At 44.8% G+C, this 24,405-nt stretch overlaps 1 protein-coding gene across 4 annotated transcripts in view; it reads left to right on the top strand.

Annotated features, from left to right (window-relative positions):
• The window catches only part of SLC6A12 (solute carrier family 6 member 12), a 54,145-nt gene extending 31,260 nt beyond the window's left edge, over positions 1-22,885 (top strand). For all 4 annotated transcript variants that reach the window (XM_075940841.2, XM_075940838.2, XM_075940853.2 and 1 more), the window contains exons 8-15: positions 1,777-1,880; positions 2,867-2,991; positions 3,822-3,934; positions 5,383-5,520; positions 7,448-7,550; positions 10,423-10,523; positions 12,119-12,289; positions 21,673-22,885. In XM_075940841.2, the coding sequence (XP_075796956.2) occupies positions 1,777-1,880; positions 2,867-2,991; positions 3,822-3,934; positions 5,383-5,520; positions 7,448-7,550; positions 10,423-10,523; positions 12,119-12,289; positions 21,673-21,837 (1,020 nt within the window). In that variant the 3' untranslated portion in view covers positions 21,838-22,885. The remainder of the gene's footprint in view (positions 1-1,776; positions 1,881-2,866; positions 2,992-3,821; positions 3,935-5,382; positions 5,521-7,447; positions 7,551-10,422; positions 10,524-12,118; positions 12,290-21,672) is intronic.
• The last annotated feature ends 1,520 nt before the right edge of the window (positions 22,886-24,405 follow it).

Here is a 24,405-nt window from a genome sequence, read left to right as displayed (position 1 = left end):
TTTCTGGTCTGTCTCATGGGAGCTCTGAAGGAGCCAGACACCTTGCTGCAGAATTTTGGACAAGCATGTTGTGGAGAAGGTGGGACCTCGATTCTATTGGGATGGCTATGTTACAGCTTCCTCTATGAATTCATAGATCTGGATCCATGAGAGATCTCAGTTAATTTAAACAGCAGTGGCTGGCTGGAAGGTCTGACAATTTGCAACGACTTAGAAGCCTGCTGGGCACTGTTTAGGGGAGACTAAGGATATTGGACAGCAATGTTCCCTCTAATTTTTCCATGCGTGTGTGGAATACATTTTGTTATATGCACCAAGACGTGTGTATGTGCACCACCAGTAGAAACACAGACCACCAGCTATGGGTGCTCTGCTAATCAGCTGGGAGGTATTTGAATCTCTCCTGGGTGGCCACCCAAGCTTACAGGGAACATTGCTGGACAGGGTTTTCCTTCCTGGCTTTTAACTTTCTACTAAGGTCCTTCCCTGGCTGTGTGGTAGGTGCTGGGCACTGCAGCCCATCTTTTGTGGCCCCATGTACTAGCATCACATTGGCTACGTCTAGACTGGCATGATTTTCCGCAAATGCTTTTAACGGAAAAGCACTTTTTGCGGAAAAGCGTCTGTGCCAGTCTAGACATGGTTTTGCGCAAGAAAGCCCCGATCGCCATTTTCGCGATCAGGGCTTTTTTAGCAAAACAATACCGCGTTGTCTACACTGGCCCTCTTGTGCAAAAGCATTTGCGCAAGAGGGCTTTTGCCCAAAGGGAAGCAGTATAGTATTTCCGCAAGAACACTGACAATCTTACATGAGATCGTCAGTGTTCTTGTGGAAATTCAAGCGGCCAGTGTTGACAGCTGGCAAGTTTTTCCGCAAAAGCAGAAACACAGGAAAAACTTGCCAGTCTGCTTTTGCGGAAAAACTTGCCAGTTTAGACGCAGCCATTGTGTGAGAGAAAGTGCTATCAACACAGAGATGTGGAAGAAGAGCCAAAAGCTGAGGGTAAAAATTAACAACAGACTCTGCTGCTTTGGATGCATGCCAGGGTAAAAGGGGAACCCGAATTAATGAAAGCCATGAGGGGTCATGAAAAACTAGGACCACAATGTTTCCTGACTGCTCCCAGCATCCTTATCTTCCTCCACTCTGAGGAGTAAGGGAATACCAGGTAATGCGGTGTCCTATACAAGTTTTATAGGCACTTGTTTCCTTTTATGTGTCACTCCCAAGCAGCGAGATGATCCCTGTTTGTGCCAATTCAGTCTTTATACCATGCCACATCCCCAGGCGTCCTCTCTGTACGTTCTGCAGGCACATTAGCTTAGAAAAAATGAATGGTGTTTGCGATTGATCTAGCCCCTGAATTACTGCCTTGGAGATATGGATGATGACAGCCCCTGTGGAACATGTCCTGCATCAGTGTAGCTGGGGAAGGAGAGATTGTGCCACGGACACCCCACAGCTTAAAAAGCACTCTCCCTTCCCCTACTCAAACCCATTCTTCCTGAGACTATTTGAGAGACGCTGTTAGAGTCCGGAAGGAAAATCCTCCCTTTTTGCAGTAGAATCTTCACTTCAGTCTCCCAAGCTAGGACCATCAACCTGGCTTCTCAGAGACCTGTCACCCCCTGTATGGATTCTTCCCTTCCCTGCCTGGTGTTAATTTTCTCCATGTCTGACCGGGTGCTGCCACAAGGTGTGTGTACCTTGACAAGACTTAACCACTTATTTCCTTGGCAGTGAGGGCTGGAAATCATTGTTCTTTTCTGTTCCAGGTATGGATGGATGCAGGCACTCAGATCTTCTTCTCTTATGCCATCTGCCAGGGGTGCCTGACAGCCTTGGGTAGCTACAACAAGTACAATAACAACTGCTACAGGTAGGGGCAGCCTGGACCTCTCTTCCTCTCCCATCCAGTTGAGGACCATGTGGGCAGCATGTAGTGTGGGGCCCATGCCATTTCATCTTCTGCTCTTGTCAGCTCTCACAAGCTAAGCAGAGCTCAGCAACTGGATAGGAGACTTCCCCGGAAAACCCAAGTGCTACAAGAAATGACTTTGGTGGCTCCATAGGTGGCACTCTTGCATCTGGGTGAGTGAGAGAGAGGGGCACAGTGCTTCTGGAGGTGCCATTTTTGAGTTGAGTATTCTCAAATGTGACATGATATGGAAATAAGATTGAATGGTGCATGTGGCCAAATTTAGTTCAGTTACCTAGGTCTGATTTCAGAGGAATTACTTCAGGTTCACAGTGGTTTAAAGAAGAGAATTCGGCCCACAACATCAAATGCCTTAGAAAGACTCCAAATTATGGTCCCTTTAGTGCATCCTCTGTATGTTTTTAGTTCTATCGGCAAGAGGATCAGCTTTGCTTGGCATGATTGGTTCTTTTACATCCTGGGCCTATTGCTTCTACTTCCTTTTTCTGTCAGGCCTGATCCCCAGCCCACTCAAGTCAATAGGAGTCTTTCTGTTGGTTTCAGACGGTTTTGGGTCAGGTCCCTTGTTGTTTAAGGATTCTTTTTCCTCTCAATATTGGGTCCATTGTTCTACCCACATGTGATGATTTCTGTTGAGCCAGACCCCTGTTGATGTCACTTAGGCATCTTGCTTAGAGTGTATGGCTGCAGCCCTTGGTCTTTTTTTCTGCCAGGTATAATCATATAGTTCCAGTAGTGCCTTGGGTTCAGGCTGTAGGCTGATGAGTTTTGTTTCAGGATGTAGACCTCTTGGGAAGTTTCAGGCTAGTGTTACGGTAACTCAGAGCAAGGCTTCACATCCCACCAAGAAAGCTGTGCACAGCCCGGTAAACGTGCTGAGGTAAACAATGCTATCTCTGTGTCTCTCTTTGGTTATGCCCCAACAGGGACTGCTTCATGCTGTGTTTCCTGAATAGTGCCACCAGCTTTGTAGCTGGCTTCGCAATCTTCTCTGTGCTAGGCTTCATGGCACAAGAACAGGGCATACCCATTTCAGAAGTGGCCGAGTCAGGTAAGTGCTTTCTCACCATGGCAGGACCAAAAGCAAAACTTATCAAATCCCTTCATGCTTTAAGACAGGGGTGGGGAACCATTTTTAGATCAGGGGCCACTGACCAGCAGAAAAATCAGTTGGAGGCTGCATGCAGGTGTGAAGTGCAACAACACCCCAATCCCTCACTGACGTGGCCCTCGACTGAGAAGGAGAATGACTTTTCCCACATTCCCCTCATACACCAGAGCTTTGGAGGATCCAGGCTAGTAGATTTTGTGTGTTCCAGCCCTTCAGGGCAATGCGGGGGGAGGGAGGGTGGAGCACCAGCATGGGCTTCCCAATACAAGGGCTGGAGCCAGACAAGCCAGGGCCCACATCTGGGCCCTGGACCTCAGGTTTCCCACCCCTGCTTTAGGAGCTCACACTTTTTGATTGAGGCCAGCCCATGAGGTTATCAGTGCTGCTACCTTGAACCGAATCTACATCCTCTGTAATTGCAAGTGTCCCCGGTCCAGTTGCTCAGAACAACCTTGACCTATTTGGCAGACTCAGAGGCTCTGGCCTCTGCTGGGCAGAAACATGGCTTCAGTCTCTGCTTTCCTTGATGAACTTAGTTCCACTGTCCATGCCTGAGTTGCATTGCCTGCTGTTTTTCAATCCCTGATTCTTCTTTCCAAAACCAGCCACTCATCCCGTGTCACTCGCCCCACCCTGCCCATCGCAGAGTATGCTCTGGAGAAGTGAGGTTTTGGCAGGCTGAGTTTTTTTTAACATATGAAACTGGTTTGTGTGTTGCTGGGTCACGTTGTTCGGGAAACCGCATCCTTACTCAGCCATCTGATTAACAGGTCCCGGCCTAGCATTCATTGCATATCCAAAGGCTGTAACGATGATGCCCGTGTCTCAGCTCTGGTCCTGCCTGTTCTTCCTTATGCTGATCTTCCTGGGACTGGACAGCCAGGTACAGTAAACATCCTTCGTCTTTCCCTGTAACTCCAGGGTGTTTGTCACAGGTTTGAGAGTTGGGTGTAGGTCATAACTCATGGGTGGGAAATGGTTGTATGTCTCTGTTACCTGAAACACTTGTCATACATCTATATTACTATGTAAATACTTAGAGCTGGCCAGTATATCCCAGCAGTCAGCTGGTGCTGAGTTGCTCCATAACGGTGACCTGCAGCACCTGCCCCTTCCAGCATCAGTCTCTGGCAATCCAGTGGCAATTAGCAGCTACACATCTTATTCCTTCCCTCCAAGTCTGCCCTTAGGGGCCAGCAGTCATACCTAATGAACAGGGGGGCACTGTACTACACATTTTGTGTCAACCACTTCTCAGTTCACTAGGACCCCCTTTGCATTCTGATGATCCTCATCTGTAACTAGTGTGAAGGAAACTGTACTATGAGTGTTCTTGATTCCAGATGTGTGACTTGTGACCTGCAGTACCTCACTGTTTCCCGGAAGTAACTTTTCTAGCACAGTGGTTCCTCGTGATAAATAATTTGTGTCTGGTTAGCCCCTTGAGCTGAGGTGCAATTCCCCAGTTGTCTCCATGTTCCTTGTATCTCAACATCCGCATTACTTCAGCTTCAGGGATTGTGATAATTTCACTTAGTTCCAGATGTGGCTCCAGTCACTCCTCTGGGCTGGTCAATTCCTGTTACACCTATGGTAACTCCACTTCACTTAGGGTTTGTCTCTACTATTGGGTGGATTGACACTGAAGCTCGATTTAGTGGGTCAAGGGAAGACTTGCTAAATCCACTGCTGATCGCTCTCCCATTGACTCTGATACTGAACAAGAAGAGTAGTCAATGGGAGAGTTTCTCCTGGTGACCTGTCAGGGCTATTCCCCACTCTGGCGCTTCAAGTGCAGAAGGTGGGGATCCGCAAGAGACTTAAAAAATACCTTCAAGTCATCTTTTCCTCCCCGGCTCCTGGTTTGAACTCACACAGGAGAACTGCATCAGGCAGATTCCCTTTCAATTAAAATCTCAACGCTTTCTTCCCATTGGTTCTTCTGGCTCCCTGCCAACACTTCCTGGATACCCTCGGTTTAGCCGTTTAGTTACTGAGTGCTGGGATGGTTAGAAAAGAGTACTACCCCTCCCATCCATCACATGACCCAAAACAATGTGGACCTTTCAGTAAGTAGCTGTAAGCTACACCAACTTGAGTTTCACTACCAAAGTGACTTAAATTGTGTAGCTTAGATCAGCTTGTCTCCATAGTGTAGACCAGCCTTTGGTTCTCAGTCCTTTCAGACATAGTGATGTCTCCCTGTTTCTAAGCAGTTCATGCTTCAGATGTATGAAAAAGAAGAGAGAGACTGAATAGAATTAGGAAAGAGGATGGGGAGGAAAGGAGAGACATTGGGTCCTTGGTTTCTTGACACGAATTCTTCTGCAGTTCGTCTGTGTTGAGAGCCTGGTGACGGCTATTGTCGACATGTACCCCGAAGTTCTGCAGAGGAAAGGACGCCGTGAGCTGCTGATTCTGGCCATTTCAGTCATTTGCTACCTGCTTGGCCTGATGCTAGTCACTGAGGTAAGTAGAGAAGTACATGCTAGAGGAGAGGATATGGACATGTTCATAGAGTGTTACCTGCCTCAAGTTTGCATTTCAAACTGTAGGGGGAAAGGATAGCTCAGTGGTTTCAGCATTGGTCTGCTAAACCCAGGATTGTCAGTTCAATCCTTGAGGGGGGCCATTTAGGCATCTGGGGCAAATCTGTCAGAGAGGGTACATAGTCCTGCTATGAGGGCAGGGGACTGGACTCAATGACCTCTCAAGGTCCCTTCTAGTTCTATGAGATATAGAACTCTCTGTTTAGCTTAGTTTATCAGCTGGCGCATATCATAGCCAATATTTCTTCTTTCTTATATAGTGCCAATTGAGATACTGTAATACTGTGTAGCTGAGTCCTCTGGGGTATATCTCAGAGATAACCTAGCACCAGGGAAAGTCCATCTGAAAGGTACTCTTTATCCAAACTCCTATTCTGATGGCTCTCAGGTCAAAAGTAGATGAGCTACACACAAGATGTGAAAGCTGCTAGTCTTTGCCATAGTGGAGGTCTTCAAAGGAAAGGCACGTTCTCTGTGGAAAACAGGACTGAGGGTTGGAAGGCTGTTGAAAGCAGGTCCTAGATTAAGTTAGAGGAAAGAAGTTGCTGATAGCTGCTCCTCTTATTCTGGAGACAGCAGGATCTTGTTATCTAATACACCCCTTAACCTCTCTTGAATGGCATTTCTGCGGTCATATGAAAAGTCCAAGGGCCTTGCTGAGATTTTACTTGGGAAATCTCCCCCAGAAGGCAAGAGGAGCTTTGCTTGGATAAGGACTGACTGAAAATTGAATCAGGACTTCAGGACCTATCCAACTTCCCTGAGGCTTTCAGACGTTGCCCATCACTGGGGGTTAATCTAAACACTACACTTAATTAGTGGGATTAATAGGAAAGCTTTACTTCTGTCTCAGTGGCCATTCAAGGGGTTGAATAATTTTAGAATGTCTCTGCACCACTTTTATTTTATTGGGGGTTCTATTTTCTTGTTGAGACAAGCTGTGAGAACACGCTCAAGAGTCAAAATCTACAAATAACTCTCCTGAGAGTAGAACAGGGGCTCGGTCCATTGTACAACAGAGAGCCGAAGGCCTTTACCCCCCAAACTCAACTTAGCCAAGGATTCCATTCAGAAACAGTGCTAGAACTCACCATGAAGAATGGTCTATAGCAGCATTTAAAAAAAAAATCCCCATTTTCTGTAGAGACTGAAGTTGTGCTCTGAAATGGTTGTGAAACATTATCCTTGCCCCATGACTGATCGTTATTTTAGGGCATGGCAGTACCTATCATAGTTAATATCCTAGGGCGTGTCTAGACTGCATCCCTCTGTCGACAGAGGGATGCAGATTAGGCACATTGGAATTGCTAATGAAGCAGGGATTTAAATATCCCGTGCTTCATTAGCATAAACATGGCCACCGCTTTTTTTTGACATGGAGCTTTGACAAAAAGCAGCAGTCTAGACTCGGATCTATCGAAAATAAACCCTTTTTCGACAGATCCTGTAAACCTAATTTTTTGAGGAATACAGGATCTATCAAAAAAGGGTTTATTTTTGACAGATCTGTGTCTAAACTGTCACTTTTTGTCAACAAAGCTCCATGTCAAAAAAAGCAGCGGCCATGTTTATGCTAATCAAGCACAGGATATTTAAATCCCTGCTTCATTAGCGATTTCAATGTGCCTAATCTGCATCCCTCTGTCAACAGAGAGATGCAGTCTAGACATAGCCCTCGTGTGGACATGCCTAGCTAGAGATACCAGCTCCTTTGCCCCTTTGCTCTAGGTGCGTTTCCCTTGTCCCTCAGCCTTGTTTTTGTAATTGTGCAAATTCCACTTGAGTCATTTTTCTCTTGCATGTTTCCCTTTTGCCCTCCATGTCTCCCCTTTCTCTGCCTGTTGCAGGGTGGAATGTACATCTTCCAGCTGTTTGACTATTATGCTGCCAGTGGTACGTGCCTACTGTTCCTGGCCATCTTTGAAGTTGTCTGTATCGGCTGGGTGTATGGTAAGTGGAACACAAGGACCCAGGCTTTTGTGGAAGGGATGGGAATCGCTGCAACAGCTCCAGGGAAAAGCAGAAGTGCCTCATGCTTCTGATTTAATTTGTTTACCCAGGGGGTTCCTCAGTCCCCATACTCTTGGTGTAGGAATGATTCTTGTCTGCTTTGAAAGGGATTCTCCCAGGCAAAGAGGCAAATGCAGTCTCCCTGCTCATTCAGGCGCAGGTTCTATCTGCCGTGCACTCTGCTTAACTGGCAGTGGACCTCTAGCCCTTTCTGGCTGACACGGATGATACTCATTTGGAACAGAGGAGGATCCTGTTCATAGTATTGGCAGTGGCTGCCGTTCTGTGGCTGACTGGTCATGTGATCTCCTCATGTTTTTTTGTTAATTTAATGTACAATGTATTGAATCCAAAATTCCATATACAGGCACATTGGGGATTCGCAAGCGTAAAACTCCTTTGCACAATATCTGGCCACAGTTACACATGAAATTAAAAGCCTGATCTGCTGCCCCTTGCAATCAAATAGCAAAACTGTCAATGACTTCAATAGGAGCGAGGTTGGGCCCCCAAAGTCCACATTTTTTGTGTCCGCTCCCTGTGCACGCATGCATGTGTGTGAGAGAGAATGAGACAAATGCAAGAACCAGAGCACTGATTCATTGCAGGACCACCCGCAATGCTGCTTAGGGCGTCGCTTCACCTCATGCCTGACCTGGTTCTCTAACCCTGTCTCCGCTCTGATGCAGCAAGAGGGTTGTATGTGAGCTCTCTTCGGGAACAGTTAATCCCCGTGTGTACATTGTTATTGTTCGCAGAGTGCTCCCTGCAGCATGTGATTGTGGCATCAGCCGTCAGATACAGAGCTCAGGGCTGTCTGCTGGCATACACTGCTGCCTAGGGCACCACTACATTTGGGGCACCTCAAATGTCATGATGCCTAGGCACCTATGTGCTGCATCCACCTAGGGCCGCCACTAGGCATGGGCAGCACTAGCTCCGACAGCTAGAACCAAGCCCTAGGCCCCCTGCTAGCTGCACCCAGCTGCTGCTCACTGGCTGTTTTCCCTTTCCGCTGCTGGAAGGGGGAGCTGCCACCCCTCTCTGGCTGGTTGTGTGGCCGGTCCCTGCTCTGCTTCCAACCCACAGCTTAAATTGCTCCCCACCTAGCACCTTTGGCCTCCTTCCCACCCCCGCCGTTTTCCTGCCCAGGGCCTACCCCTCCCAGCTCCTGCCCTCGCATCCCTGTGTGCAGCCCTTTCCCCACACGGAATGCTTTGTATGTGTGTGTGTGTGCGCGCGCACGAACGGTGCAGGTTCTCAGGCCATGCAGGATATCAGGCATCATAAGGATGACCCTGCTGGCTCTCTGCAGGGTTTTCAGAGCTGGGAAAAACACATGAAAAACTCCTCTCGAGTTAGCCTTGCTCAAGTGAAAGCTGCCCAATTTCAATATAACTCTTGAGCTTCTGAAACCACCCCGGTGCGACACTCGTGTGTGGTGCTAAGACCAAAGGGGATCTCCCTTTCACTTGACCTTGTAGAGAAATCCAGGATTAAATTCATGACACTCCATTGACGTCAGCAGATTTCCACCTGGGTCAATTTGCCCAGACTGTATTTAACATCACAGTGTGTTCCAGTGGAAAGATTGTGCAATGTCACCGAATCTGTTCCATGACCATGTTTGAACCGGTCAAGTGGAATCAGCAGAGCTGGTCAAAAAAACTGCTTTCCCTCAGTAGAAAATGTCAGTTTTTCAGGAGCCTTCCCCCAACCCCATTGAATATATTTGGACAAAATCAGAAATTCAAAATTGCTACTTCCATGGCTCATGGGAATTTTCTGGTTCTCGTCTTCAATTTCTCCTCTTTGACCAGACTATAGCTCCTCAAAAACAACAGTCTCCTGTCTGCTGAGCCACTGCAGTGCATCAGGGGAATCACATGAGTGTGGTGCAACATGAAAGGTATAATCTAGGAACCTAGTCACAGGTTTAGGGTATGAATCTTACAGCTTCAATTCCCATTAGGCACCATGACAACATTTGCAAATTGAATTTTTTTGAATTTCAGCAAAAGGTTTTGGTTTTGTAGTTTTCAGATTTTAACCAAAAAAGATCAATTTATTTTGTGGAAAGTCAACACTTTATGGAAAAATCTTTAGTTTAGTAAAAAACCTAATTTACCTTCAAAAACATCGATGGAAAATACTTGACCAGCTTTAGATACCAGCTAGGACTCTTGAGCTGAAAGCCCCAGATGTCTGTTTGGTTATGAGGGCAGGATGTTCTTCAGAGGGTACCTCCACCCACATCCACAGTTAAATTAACAGAACTGTCTCTTGTTCACCTACTGGGCATGTTACAAAGTCTGTGTAGACCCACAGACTTACTCTGACAGAGGAGGGTTTCAGCTGGGTTAGGAAGTTATTTTCAGTTAAATTGTTAAGAGTGGATGCCTAAAGTGAGACACCTACACCGTAGGGGTCATTTCAGAAAAAATCGTGTGGGCAAAGTTTGCTTTCTTGATGACCAAGTGTGTGTATAAGAGGGGAAGAGGAGAGCAAAAAATGGAAGATATAGTGGTGAATGGGTGAGGGGGAAAACCGAGGTCTAGCAAGAGAGAATTGCCCCCTCTTGTCTCGTAGTGAATAACAACCCTAGACCTAATGCCATATTTAGTCATTGAAATTGGTGGCCTGAATTCCAGAAATTCTGGGCACTTGGAGAACTAAATACACCGTTGCTGTGTGGATTTAGAGTTTCCGTTCAAGTAGAGTGTAACTAACCTAGACTTGGCAAGAATAATTCTGAAGAACAAAAACTATCACACCCTTTCCTCTCTCTTTCTCTGTCCCTGTTGTGATCCAGGCGCAGACCGTTTCTATGACAACATCGAGGACATGATTGGTTTTCGGCCATGGCCGCTTATTAAGATGTGCTGGTGGGTTGTCACCCCTGGTGTTTGCTTGGTAGGTACATGGTATGGCGAGGCATGTTTGTCCAGGGATCCTGGAATCTGAGTGAAGTTGAGAATTTGTGAGAGGCGCTGTTGTTTCACAGAATTGTTAGGTGCAGCAGTAGCTTCTCCAGAGTTGAAGTTGGAATCAATTTCCATTGTAAAGACTTTCCTTAGATTTGGACATTTCAATTTAGCCTGCAAATTGGCATGTTTATTCAGAAAGCAAAGGCTAATGTATCTGCAAAGCCTGAAGGGAATTGGTTGAATCATTTTTGAATTTCAGCCCTTTAAAGAATTACAGTATCTTGCAATTTTCACTTTGGTCTACATTTCTGTGATGTCCTGTAGTTCAAAAAATGCCCTTGGCTTGCCACAAAGTCAAAGCACTTTGACAATGCACCCACCAACTATGTGTGAAGAAAACTGTTTATAATTAAGGAAAGATTTTAATTATTTTTGTTTCATGCCCAGTTCTTTTCTCACTGGTTTCAAGAGACGTTATGGGTCCAAACCTGCTCCCATCAACAACGGGAGATTTGTTTGCCATTGACCTTAATGGATCGGGATCAGGCACTATCACCAACATTTTCAACCATTCAGATAGGCACAAACAGCTTTTGGAACTGCCTCTTGGAGGCTCCAATGAAGGTGAAAAACAACCAGAGAGTTTTCAGAGCTGCTGCTTGGCAGCGTTGCCTGGAAGCTGGGCGCTTGTACATCCATTCAGGAGAAATTCAAATGCCACCCAGAAGGTTAGCAGAGAGTCCGCAGCTGGGGTTTTGTTTCTACTGGTGGTGCACATTGGCACATGCCTTGGTGCAGATCCAATTTATTTTGCACATGGGTAGAAAAAAAATCCATAGATGGATGGAAAAGATTAGAGGTTCTAAAGATTAGATTGCTGCTTGGTCATACATGAGTTGCTGACAGCACAGTGGTTTGAGAGCTCAACAGGGCTGGTGTGGGCTGAAAGAGCAGCTTTCAGAGTATTTGCAGAGAGAACCTGACGGTGCTCCAGGGCTGTTCTGATATCTCAAAAGTCAGCCATGTCAGAGGTATTACTAAGCCAAGAGTCCCCAGAGAAAGTGCTCAAACTACAGCCCCAGATTGGCTGCTCCAGAGTCTCTGCATCTCTTATCCTTACAAATAAACTTACCTGTCTCCTACACCTCCACTGGTGGGAAAGAGAATTTCCTGATGCTTAGAGGATCCATGTTGGCGAGGGTGAGTCAGGGCAAGGATTTGGGTAGGAGCTGGGAAGGTGAGGGATAGAAGGCAGAAGAGCACTGAGGCTCGCATCCCGAAGGTCCGGGGAAGGGGAGGGGTTGGTAAATGGAAAATAACACAGGGGCAGGGGAAAATTTGAAATAAAAAAAATGCCCTAAAATTCAGTTAACATTGGTAAGTAACAGCAAGATATGTGCCCATCACAATATTTTCAACTCCCAAAAACATAGGAACAAGGAAATAACTAGGCAAGGTCATCACAAATCTTCTACTGCTTATACTTCCCTTGTCAGGAGTTTATACTTCTCTTTCACCTCCTGTTTTTGACTTACCATGTACCCACCTGCAGTGTTGACTTTTATGTTATCTGTTCTTCAGGCAACCTTCCTATTTTCACTGATCAAGTACACACCCCTCAAATACAACAACTCCTACGTGTACCCTACCTGGGGCTATGTTTTGGGCTGGTTGATGGCTCTGTCTTCCATGATCTGCATTCCGCTCTATGCCATCATCATCCTGCTGAAAACCAAGGGATCACTAAAACAGGTAAAAGAAGATATAGAATGTCTAGGTCCCAGATTCAAATCGAGCTGAGGTCAGCAGTGATTGGCGTCTGTGTGGGTGCTTTCCATTGGCTTGTGTGAAATGAATAGATGGGCTCCATCCAGTACTTATATGAAACCATCTCTGCATCAGGTCCCAATAAACCGCTTGTTGACAGGCTTAGCAGAAAGCCACAGATGAATAGAAGTGCGGGGAAATTAAGTACTCTCCTACTCCCAGAGGTGGTCACTGGGGATCGTCTTTTGGACACATAAGTGGGACGGTGGGGATGAAGATACCCCTAATGCCGAACATGCTGCCCATGATCTGTGTCGCTGACAGTACAGCAGTTTTCTCAAACATGAATGCCATTCAGACAATTCAGTGTGTAACAAGTCCGTGGAGGGGTTGAAAAAGAAAGAGGAATGTTTTAGACTGGATGCTGGAGAAAATGGGAAAGCAATAGGCCCATTTGAACCTGAGGCTAAAGGTGATGGGATCAGGCATCTTAGGACAAAGGTATTTTCATTTGGTAGCTGCCAATTTATAGGCGTACAAATCCTGATGACCTTTCTCAGGCAAAACTCCCAGTGACTTCAGTAGACCATGGTCAATACACAAAGCATTGGTCTGAATCACCTCCTACCTCCCAGGGTAATACTCCCAGCGTGGGGCTCAGAGGACGACATCTCAGTGAGGACCTCCTTGGCTAAGTCCTTCAGTCAGGGTGACATGTGGTTTGCCTACGGTAGAATGTCCTACAGCGGTCACTGCCGCCCTGGGAAGGTTCTCATGAATTCAGCTCCCATGAGACCAAAAAGCATCCTGGGCCTTCCCGGAAAAGGCCAGATCCACAGTTCTCTGTGCAGCTGACATGCATGATAATGGTGGTGTAATGTTGACCTAACGGGCTAGTGGAGGATTCCTCCAGCATGGTGCAGAGCGATCATAACAGCATCTGTCTCTAAATCTCCCAACCCCAGTCCTAAGCAGGGAGGGGAGAGACAGACAGACAGAGACCATGGAGGTGGCCACCCCATATTCTACCAGTGTGTATGGCCCAGGTCCATACACATGACACTGGGTTACATCTTTGTATAGATCTTGAGAAGCACAGTCTCCCCTCCGCTTGTCCTAGTTTGAGCCTGACAGCTCAGGCTACTAGAAATGTACATGAATTGAGGAGGATGGAATGTAACTTTGTTCTCTGGGCAGCTGGGGGGAGTCATTCAAATCTTGCTACAGGAGATGAGTGAAGAGGAGACCCCTGCAGTGTTGTTGCACCAGTAAAGACACTGAGCTCACAATGTCCTTTCCAGCCCTCTCACCACAGGGAAGGTGAATCTGTGCCCATGAGGCTCCTACTTACTGGCTGGGGACTCTAACTTAATTAGAAGTGACAGGCTGTGTGGCAGTGCTGATCAGTGCCCACCTCAGGTGCCCAATGAATTACAAGGCAAAGCCTTCAGAAGAGAGTGGAGAGAAAAGCCTTGAGCAAAAGGAGAGGGGAGGAGAGCAGAGAAGACAGTCAAGGCCTGCAACCTCCTGGATTGGAAACAACACTGGGAGTTGGGAAACCTGCCTTCTAGTATTGACTGCTTCTCTCTCTGAGGCCAGGAGTGGGAAATAAAATGGAGGTGGTTCACCAGGGTTAGCCCCTAGTGGGCCACCACCATTTTATTTACCTGCGCCCCCATAGGTATAGGTGTTTGCAGCTCCCGTTGTCCTAAGATCACTCTTCCTAGCCAATGGAAGCTACGGGAAGTGGTGTGGACCATGACACTGCTTCCTGCAGCTCTCATTGGCTGAGAATGGTGAGCTGCGGCCAATGGGAGCGGTAAACACTCATACCTGCGGAGGCACAGGTAAATATAGCAGTGACAGCTTGTCAGGGGCTAACCTTGGGGAACTGGATCTGGCCTGTGGGCCGCTATTTGCCCCCCGTTATCTTAGACAAATGGTTTGGCTTCACTGGCCTACTCTGCACAGGAGGAGAGGATACTTTTATCAGCTACACCAGCTGTACACAATTGTAAAGGCCCTTAGCATCTTGGTCTAGTCCATGCAGATTTTGTACCGGTACAGTTATTTCAGTTAGGATTGTTGTTTTTAGTCAGACTAGTTATACTGGTACAACCCTTAACGTGGATACAGTTATACTGGCACAAAGGTGCTTTTAGTGGGTTTACCTGAATCCCTTCCTAGTCTGGAATAAGCTAGATGGGTTAAAGCACTTTTATATTAGTGTAGCTCTTCTTAACTTTTAGTTTGAGAATCTCCTAAGCCTACTGGCACATGAGGTTACTCATTTCCCGCCATTGCTGTCTGTCCAGAGCAAGATGTTGGACTCTATCATATGTAGTTTCCACAATGGCAACATTTTCAGTTATCCTGCAGTAAGTCCTCCAATGTCTTCTGTGCCTTCTTTCCTTCTCTGCCCTCTGGAGGAATCCAGTTTAAGATGCACTTTGTGCTTCTGCCACAGGGCAGCTTGTTAGTATGTCCTAACTATCATAGTTGTGAAGGTTCCTGATGGATTCTTCATCACTGACCATTTTAAAACCAAGATTAGATGTTTGTCTAAAATACAAGTTCTAGGAAGTTCTATGGCCTGTATCATACATGAGGTCTGACTAGATGATCACAAAGATCCCTTCTGGCCTTGGCATCTGTGTATCTCTGACTCTTCAGGCTGCTGACCCTTGTGATGCAACACTTCCACATTGGCTCCATGACCTTTCTAGTAAACGCCTTAGATTCTTTTAAAGCAGCGTTTGTGGAGTGCTTTCAGCTTCCGCTTGTCTTATGCCATGTTTCTGGGAGGACAATAGAATTGTACAATTTCATTTTAGTGTGTTAGATGTGTCTTATTCTTTCAGATGTTTGCACCTGGGAAAATGATCCACTGGCTTTGCTGATTCTTGCCATCACATCTTTATTGAGATGGCAGTTAGTAGATAGTGTACTTCCAAGTCATCAGTTCTTTTGTACTCCTCTCCATCAATCACACATCTGCCCATGTCGCCAGCCCTCTCTTCTGTTTCCATAACTTTGGTCTTCTGTATACTGATATAAAGTCCCACTCTGGCTACTTCTGTTTTTATGCTCATAGAGAGTCTTTTCATTCACAGGCACTGACTCAATCACCCCTGGAAAAAAATTAATGGGTGCTGAGCACCCACCAGCATCCAGCTCCATCCTCCCCTCCCAGTGCCTGCCATCTGCCAGTGGCCCTACCTATCAATTCTTCCCCTGTCCTCCCAGTACCTCCTTCCCACTGCGATCAGCCACTTTGTGGCATGGGAGGGAAAGGGAAGAGCAGGGGTGTGGCATGCTCGGGGAAGGGAACTGGAAAAGGTGGGGGGATGGAGCAGGAGGAACCTGGGGGGAAGTGATGGAGTGGGGGAATGTATAGAGATTAAGCAACCCTGGGCAAAGGGAAAAAGTGGCACTTTTGTTTTCATTCCATGCCAGTCACTATCCAGCATGACTATATTGGCTGCAAAATCTCAGTCTTGAGCTTTGTTACTTTCCTAAACAATGCCAGTATTCTCATTAGTAGTTGTCAGTCTTATCTGTGCAAAGTCTATGATAATACAGAGGATGAGGGGAAAATATCCAATCTTGCTGTGACTGGTTCCCCCCAAGGTGCCACCTGGTCTTGGAGTACCACTGAGTTCCCCTAACCTACCAGCCTGGGCTCCCTCTCACACTGTACTGCTGTCACAAGCTGCCAAGCCCTCCAGGCTCCAGCCTGCAGTTTCACCAGCATACAAAGAGACATCTGCACTGGAAGACTTCAGATAGGGCAACTACCAGCTCCTCAGGCACACAAACATAGCCCTCTGGAGTGTAAATCCAAGATGATGCCATCTTGCACTACACAGGGGACTGTAAAGCATATGCTCATAAAATTTGCCCCTCCCTCAGGAATGTGTAACAGCCTTTTGCCCCTGAGTTATGATTCTCACATACTGGCTTAGAGGGAAAAAAAAAATCAGTATTGGTGGCAAAAGTTAGATTTTAAGTGATTATAAGGGATAGCAAGCAGATCAATGCAGATTACCCAGCAAATAAACAAAAAAAACACAAACTAAACTCATTATATTAAATAGAGTGGATATGAATTAGCAGATTATCACCCTCAGAGATGATACAAACAAGCTGCAGTCTTAAGGGGTTGCAGCTTGGAACCCCCAAGTGTTCCATTCACAGTCTAAAAATCCCTTTAACCTGGGTCCAGCACTTCCTCCAGTTCAGGTCTTCCCAGGAGTTGTCTTGTGTGGGGAGTGTAGAACTCCAGCTGATGTCACTCCCCCTCTTATAGAGCTTTTGCATATCGAGGGAACACTCTTTTTCAAAGCTTGGTTCCCAGACCCATCTGTAGAAAAATAGTGACATCCCAAATTAGAAGACAGAGACATGTGGTCTTACTACATATCCTTGTAGAGTCATAACAGCCATTATTCAGACGGTGTCTGTAGTGGTCTCAGGAAGGCTTGATAGGTGGGAGATAAACTTTGCTTAAGGTCTATTGTTTTCCCCTAATGACTCTTCCCCACCAGCTATCTAGGCCAGTGTTTCTCAACCTTTTTTTTTTTTTTTTATAAAGTGCCACTTAAAAAATTATATATAAATACCCCCAGTACCTACAGTTTTCACACACACCATTTTTTTTTCTATCGTTGCAACACATTTGTTTAAACAACTTAATCGTAGCCAGGCAGGTGATGACATTTTTGGGTGTAAAAAGTACAAAAATAATAAAATGCTGTAAAACTTAAAACAAAAATTCAGTTTTCTCCAAATTTCAGTTGTGTTGACATACCCCCCAGACTTCTCTTGAGTACCGCAAAGGGTACTCGTAACAATGGTTGAGAAACACTGATCTAGGTTGTATGCATCTTGTCTAGTGGGTATTACCCCGGTAACTATCTTCTGAAATACAGATACATGGTCAATATTCCTAACTTCAGATACAAAATGTTATATGCATATAAATAGGAAGATAATATTTAGCAAATCATAACCTTTTCAATGACATCTCACATGACTTATCTTGAATAAAAGATATTATATCCTATATCATATCATAATCATATTACTGTGAAGAATACAGGGTGCACTGTCACACTTGCCTTACGCCAGTAACAATCTTAGACCATTCTGTGTCTCCACTCTCAGTACTGATACAGCCGTGTCATACAAAGCTTTTATCAAATGAACAGTCTTTGTTGGAATTCCATAGTCTCTCAAGATCTTCCAGGGAGCTTTTCTCTGCATGCTATCAAACACTTTAGTAAAAGCAAGGATATTGAAAACGCTCTTCTTCATGTATTCTAAGCCTTTCTCAATAAGTCTTCTCAAGGTGAAAATCTGTTCTGAACATGACCTACCAGACTGAAATCCAGCCTGTTCTTGCCTGAATACTTTATCAGTAATAGTTTTCATCCCGTTCAAATGGTAATACAGAACACTTTTCCAAGTGCGGCTTAGGCATGTCGCTCTTCTCCAGTTATCATAAATGAGCTCTCTACCTTTTCACGCATTTTGCAGATACACTTCTTCTCCAGTCTTTAGATGAGTATCCTTTCCTCAGACCCTTTTCTGCAGCCTGCATATATAATTCACTATCACTTCCTCTGCCACATTTAATGTTTCAGCATCTGTTTTATCACAGCCTGGTGTTTGAACCATTCTCCAGCTGGCTTATAGCTTTAGTTCCTTTCTCTGAGGCGATCTAGATAAGACTTTGGTTTCTTCACATTTCTAAGTACGTGTTAATGGTTCTGGCTGGTTATGCGTAGCTTAGAAATGTACCCTCCAACGGGCACTCTGTCCATCCTTTGTTGTTGAAATCGTGCCATCTTGAGTCTAGCCACACGATGCTACCAATGTTAGAGATTGGATATCAGTCATTTAGATATTAGAGAAAGCTTTTTAGAATCCTCTCTGCTGTGTGCCTCCTCAGTGTCTCTTGCTTTATTTTCTATCCGTTCTCTAGGACCTCTTCCAGCTCCTCTTTTAACTTCCTTGTCTCTGTCGGCATATTTTTGTTGCAGAATAGCTTTTACTGCTGTCTTGATCTTGTAGAATTCTCTTCTTTATTTTTTTCCCCTATCTTCAGCTAGCTCCTATGTACTCAGTTGAAGCCGTTCTTCTTTCTTAGATGTTCTGACCTCTCCACAGCAGTTCTGGCTTCATTCTCATTTCTTTGAAAAGTTGTCCTTGTTTTTCTGTCATCCATCTGTGTCTTTAACTCTTCAAATCTATTGCTAAATTGCAACTTTAAATGTGCCATCACTATAGGCTCTACTGACTTTCTCGTATCTCACATGCCCTCTGCTTTGGATGGTGTTATTTTCTGTGGTTTTATTTTGATTGTCCCTGTAACAAGATTGTGGTCTCTTCTGATAGTTGCACTCATAGATGGCCTGGTGTCCAACAGTGACCATCTTTAGTATCCACTAAAAAGAATTAAAAAACATTTCCCATTGTCAGTCTGTTCTGATATGCTACGTCTACCCATAATACATTCAGATCCACTATTCTCATCACCAGCCTGTGCATTTAGATCTCCCATAGAGATAACAATATCATACTTATTGATCTTGCCAAGGACACTTTGCCACCTGTCATAGAAACAATCTTTGACTTGTTCAACACAATAATTTCTTAGGCGCATAATACTGAACAAGTGTGACATTTATTTGGTTTGTCACAAAGCGCGAGGTCAATATTCTTGAATTTACACAAGTCTATTCCTTCAGTGCTGTAGTTGCTTCCTTGCTAATCTTATACCTTCCCAATGTTTATCATCCTCTCTTTACCCATGCATTCCAATGATAATTAGATGGGTGCAGTCCACCTCATCTCTCAGTCTGTCCATGTATACTTAGTCCAAAGATGTTCATTTCTCTGATAAGTTGTGTCTGTTTACTTGTGCTCTGAAATTATCTGACATTCCAATTCTTGGCTTTAGCCATGAAGATGCCCCATTTCAGATTAAAAATTTCCTTGCAGATTTGATTTTCCAGCATCATAACATCAGCTGGCTTTGCTGGTTAATCAGTAATATATCTTATCTTACATCAATCACATCATGGTTCTCTGCAGTTGATATTTGTATTTGACAGTTTGTAAGGGATTCTTCTTGTCTTTGGGTTGTTTCTGTAACAGAGGGCTTTTTTGTGAGTACCCGTGGACTGCCTGTAATTTGGGTCCCAGTGTTCCCTGTAAGCTGAGCACTTGGGCCACCCCTCAATTAATTAGCAGAGCACCCACAGCCAGAAGCATGTGTTTCTACTGATGGTACACATTTGCACATGTCTTGGTGAACACAACAAAATTTATTCCACACATAGATGAAAAAAATTAGAGAGAATACTGGCTCCGACCCTTTGACATTTCTGTCTTGGGTCACCCTACCAGAAATTCTACATCTGCCAGCTCTCAGAGTACCTGGTGCACACACATATATGCACCGCAAAGGGGTTGTTAATGTGTTAACAAGACTGATACAATTAAAGTGGTACAACTTATGTGTATATAAGACATCAGCTTCCTATCTATAACACAAACAGCTTACACAGATGAAAGGCATTAAACTGTCTGGTGTAAAAGGTAGATGGGACCTTTGTGCCTTAACTTCCCCATCTGTAAAATGAGAATAATACCCACCTTTAGTAAGCATTTTGAGATTTACAGCCAAAAAATTCCTGTAGCTGCCAAGTATTTTATTATGATGCATTTAGTGCTAATTAATGGTGTGCTCAAGTGATTGACTTAGCCAAGTATAGATGAAAGATTTTTTTTGCTTATTTCTCATTTTATATAATGTCAGATATAATTTCCGTTGACTTATTAGCTGCATCTTTATAAAGAAGTTTCTGAAGATGTGATTTGGAAGTACAGAAAAGGATCTGTGACAAGCTGTACATATTCTGCCAAATCCTGCCCCTCCATCCCAGAAAAACCCTCTATAAATATTTGTTCTGATTTTGAAACAGAATCTCTCTGTTTGTGCCTCTTTTTCATTCATTGCCTGAGAATATTATAAGAAACGAATGAACTGTCAGCAATGCTTCAAGGAAAGGCATACTCTATTAAAGTGAATATCGCAGCGAATATACGGAGAGCAAATTTCTAATAATAATTGTGTCTATCACACCAGCAGGCTGACTCCTACAGTTCCAGTGGGACAGTCAGGAAATGCAGACATTGTTACCTCATGTGTCCAGTTAAAATCATCTCAAATTCCAAACATGGAATCACAACCAAGCTACTGGCCAAGAACCATTCCAGAAATTATTGGATGAATATTTTTGAATAAATTAGAGAAAACCGCAAGCTGTTGGCAGGCACTTCACAAGCAGAGAGCATCAAAATTAGTTATATAAATGAAATAATTGCTCAGCCCTGTTTGTGATACGGTCTATAAGTGTGTGACCAGATGAGTGGTATGAACTGAGCCAGACAGGCTGAGTAGAAAGACACATGTTGTTATGAATATCAATGTCTATTACAGAAATGTTTTGATGCTCAATGAGTCTGTGGAAACCACTGAAAAACACTTTTTTGTGGTAGCGCCAGGGAGTTCAGGGTCTCAGGAGGGTGAGAGCCGAATGTGAGAAACATGGAGCCGGGAAGAGATGACTAAAACCAAATGCATATTCCCCTGTGGAGCTGCTTTAAGGGTAGTTGTGTGCAGTGGGACAACAATATTACCACCTTCTAGCCAGTGATGGCAAAGCAAATCTCAGCCTCTAATGATAGAACTTCCCAGGACTCATGTAAGGAAAGCAGTATTTGTAACCCTGTTTGACAGTTGATGAAGCAGGCGACACAGAGTTGAAGATACTGATTTTTTTGTTGTTGATTTGAATGGGATCTGTGACTGATCATCACTACTTTATTATCAGCTCTCTGAAAAGAATGCCTGCAGGGGGGCCACACAGCCTTCAGTGGGAATTGTGACTTCTAAGCACCACAGAAACATTAAGGCATAAGGGGCTTCTCTGAGGCAACTGGAGATGTGAGGCTGAACCAGGACTAGCACCCAGTTGTACTGATTACCACTCCCGTGCCTTAAACAGAAGACCGTCCCTCCTCCTGTAAATGCTGTTAGGTGCCTTGTGATACATGTGCCCCCAAATGTAAATAAATAGCCACCTTGGATGCCCAGGGAGGTTGAATGCTCATGTATGAGAAGTGTGTGTGCGTGAGACAGAGAGAGAGAAAAGGAGGAGGAGAGGAATGGAAAGTGGAGAGGATTAGCTCTCTAAAATGCCTTTGCCCACAGCAATTACTGTGGATTGTTATTGGGTGTCAGTTTGTTTACCAGTTTAATTAACAGAAACTCCATCTGTCTGCTGGTCTTTCTGCAGAGGCTAAAACAACTCACTTCCCCAGCGGAGGACTTGCCTCAGCCGAAGACGCGCCACCTGGCTAGCATGTCTGAAACATTGGAGAGTCCCAAACCAGAATACAGGATCTCGTCTGCATCAACCAAGGAAGTGCTAATAACTTCAGAGAAGGAAACCCACTTTTAAAGTGTACCCGAAAGGATTTTGTCTTTCTGTTCTGGAATGATTCCCCCTCTTATTTCTGAGGTGGCTTCTCTTCGCACCTGGGATGCACTTGTCATTTCTCCTCTGGCACACCTGGGACAGAGATGCACTCTGGGTGTTGAGTCAGTGACATCCTTCTCCCTCCCCAAGCTTATCTGGTAGTTGGTTATATAGACTTGAGACAGCTCTTCTCGTGACATCCCTGGGACTGCTCTCTCCATCCTCACCTGGGAAAGAGCAATGTAGCTTCACCAGAGGTCCTCTAGAGCCCTGATACTGGAAAAAAAACAAAAACCCTGTAGGTATAAAATAATGGAGAAAAGAAATTGCACAGAGTAGAGAGAAAGTGAAGTCAGAAAAGCAAAGGCACCAAATGAGTGTGTGAGCAAAAGGAACAAGTTAAATGGTTTATAAGTACATAAAAAGCAGGAGGCTGACAAAGGAAAGTGCATGGGTAGGTCACCTACATACTAGGGAGAGCAAGCCTACCATGCACAAAAGAGGCTGCAGTGCTGAGTAGCTACGTGGCTTCACCTGTCACTAAACATAATCATAGTAAATGAGGAACAGGAGAGACTACAACAAAAAACAGGACTATGTAGCACTTTAAAGACTAACAAGATGGTTTATTAGGTGATGAGCTTTCGTGGGCCAGACCCACTTCCTCAGATCAAATAGTGGAAGAAAATTGTCACAACCATATATACCAAAGGATACAATTTTAAAAAAAGGAACACATATGAAAAGGACAAATCACATTTCAGAACAGAAGAGGGATGGGGGGTAAATGTCTGTGAGCTAATGATATTAGAGGTGATAATTGGGGAAGCTATCTTTGTAATGGGTAAGATAATTAGAGTCTTTGTTCAAACCTAAGCGTAAAGTGTCGAATTTGAGCATGAATGACAGTTCAGAGGATTCTCTTTCAAGAGTATTCTTGAAAGGCTTTTGAAGCAGAATGCAGGTAATTAAGTCGTTGAGACAATGTCCTTTCTGGTTGAAATGGCAAGAAACTGTTTTTTCTTTGTGATCCTGTCTAATATCTGTTTTGTGGGCATTGATCCTTTGGCGAAGTGTCTGAGACTACAAGGCAGACTCAGATGGAACAAGCTGAAGGAGACCTGGGTAACTTACACTAATTCTAATCAACGTGGGCCAGTGAAAGAGGATGAGGCTAGCAGAGCGCTGGTGAGTCTTTCCGGGAGATCATGGCATGGAAGGGGAGGCCCAACAATACTGATGGAGAATAAACATCGCAGCCGAAAGGGGCTCCAGGAATTACACATGAGAGAGTGTAACTGCATTGCCTGCAGCTGGTCAGAATTAACAGAGCTGCCTGTTGGCTTGATTCCCTGCTGCACTGCACTTTGTGGCCTCATTTACACCAGGCCAAGTGACACCACATCAGAATGGCAGCCTTTTACACTGCTTTGCTGTGATGTAAATGACCGCACAAAATGCGATCCAGCCCAACACCTGAGTGCCTCCAGGCACATACATGATAAATAGTAAGGCAATGAAATGCCAAGATGAGTTAATCAGAAAAAAAGTAATGCTAAAGTGTCTTCATCTCTTTCTTTGATAGGCTAATGTCCGGTGGGAATGCAGGGGATGGGAGGTATTTCAGCTGGAATAAGGCATTAAATGCAGTTTCACATGCCAGTCTCCTGGAGAGACTGTGAATTCAAATGGAACAGCTATAAACTGAAATGCCAAAACCTACATTGATTTATATCAAGGCTGCACTGTTAAAATCATAGGAAAAGCCAAAGTTAAGTGCTTATCAGCTGCACTACCACAGCTCCATGCCGCGCATATCGGTGTAGAGACTGTGACACAATAGCAGCTTGTCAAACTGAGGCACACACTTGACCACAAACAGAAGAGCAAATAGTGTGGGATTGGGTCTCCATTGCACTCCACTTTGTGGGTACATCTACACTGTAGCTGGGACTGAGGCTCCCAGCCTTAGGGAAGAGACCTCATCTTGACGGGGCTGAAGCTAGTGCGTTAAATACATCAGTGTGGCCATGGCTGCCCTGGTGGAGGCTCAAGCTAGCCAACCAAGCTTGGATCCCGTTTCTTGGCTGGCTAACCTGTGCAAACACCCACATTGTGCTCTATCTACCTTGAGTCCCACTAGCACGACGTCTGTCTGTGAGGCTCACTCCCAGCTGCAGTGTAGACATAATGCGTGTCATCATTGACCCCTGTGCAGATAGGGCATAAAATGCTCACATTGATAAATGAGAGAGGAAAATCCATTCCTCTTGTGTGGAATGCAGTGTGTCTACTGTGGCTTTGTCTTTTGCACTGCTTGGGAATGTAACTGTGTCTCCTTATTGTTGAATTATTTGCACAGTTCTTTTGTATTGAGTTTTCTTTTAAAAAGAAAGAAACATTGCTGGTGCAATTAACATGTAAGTGGCCTTAGTTAAGTGCCATCATTTACACTTCAAGGAAGTAAGTGGTTAGCAAACGCGCAAATGTGGTTGGAGAGAATTTTTGGCAAGTCCGAGTGGATTGCAGGTCAGCATCACATCGGGTTCT

This window comes from Pelodiscus sinensis, chromosome 1 (assembly GCF_052426305.1).
Source record: "Pelodiscus sinensis isolate ZL-2025 chromosome 1, ASM5242630v1, whole genome shotgun sequence".
NCBI classification, from domain to species: domain Eukaryota; kingdom Metazoa; phylum Chordata; order Testudines; family Trionychidae; genus Pelodiscus; species Pelodiscus sinensis.
The sequence above is the reverse complement of the archived record's forward strand: the minus strand, read 5'-3'. Positions and strand labels throughout refer to the sequence as shown.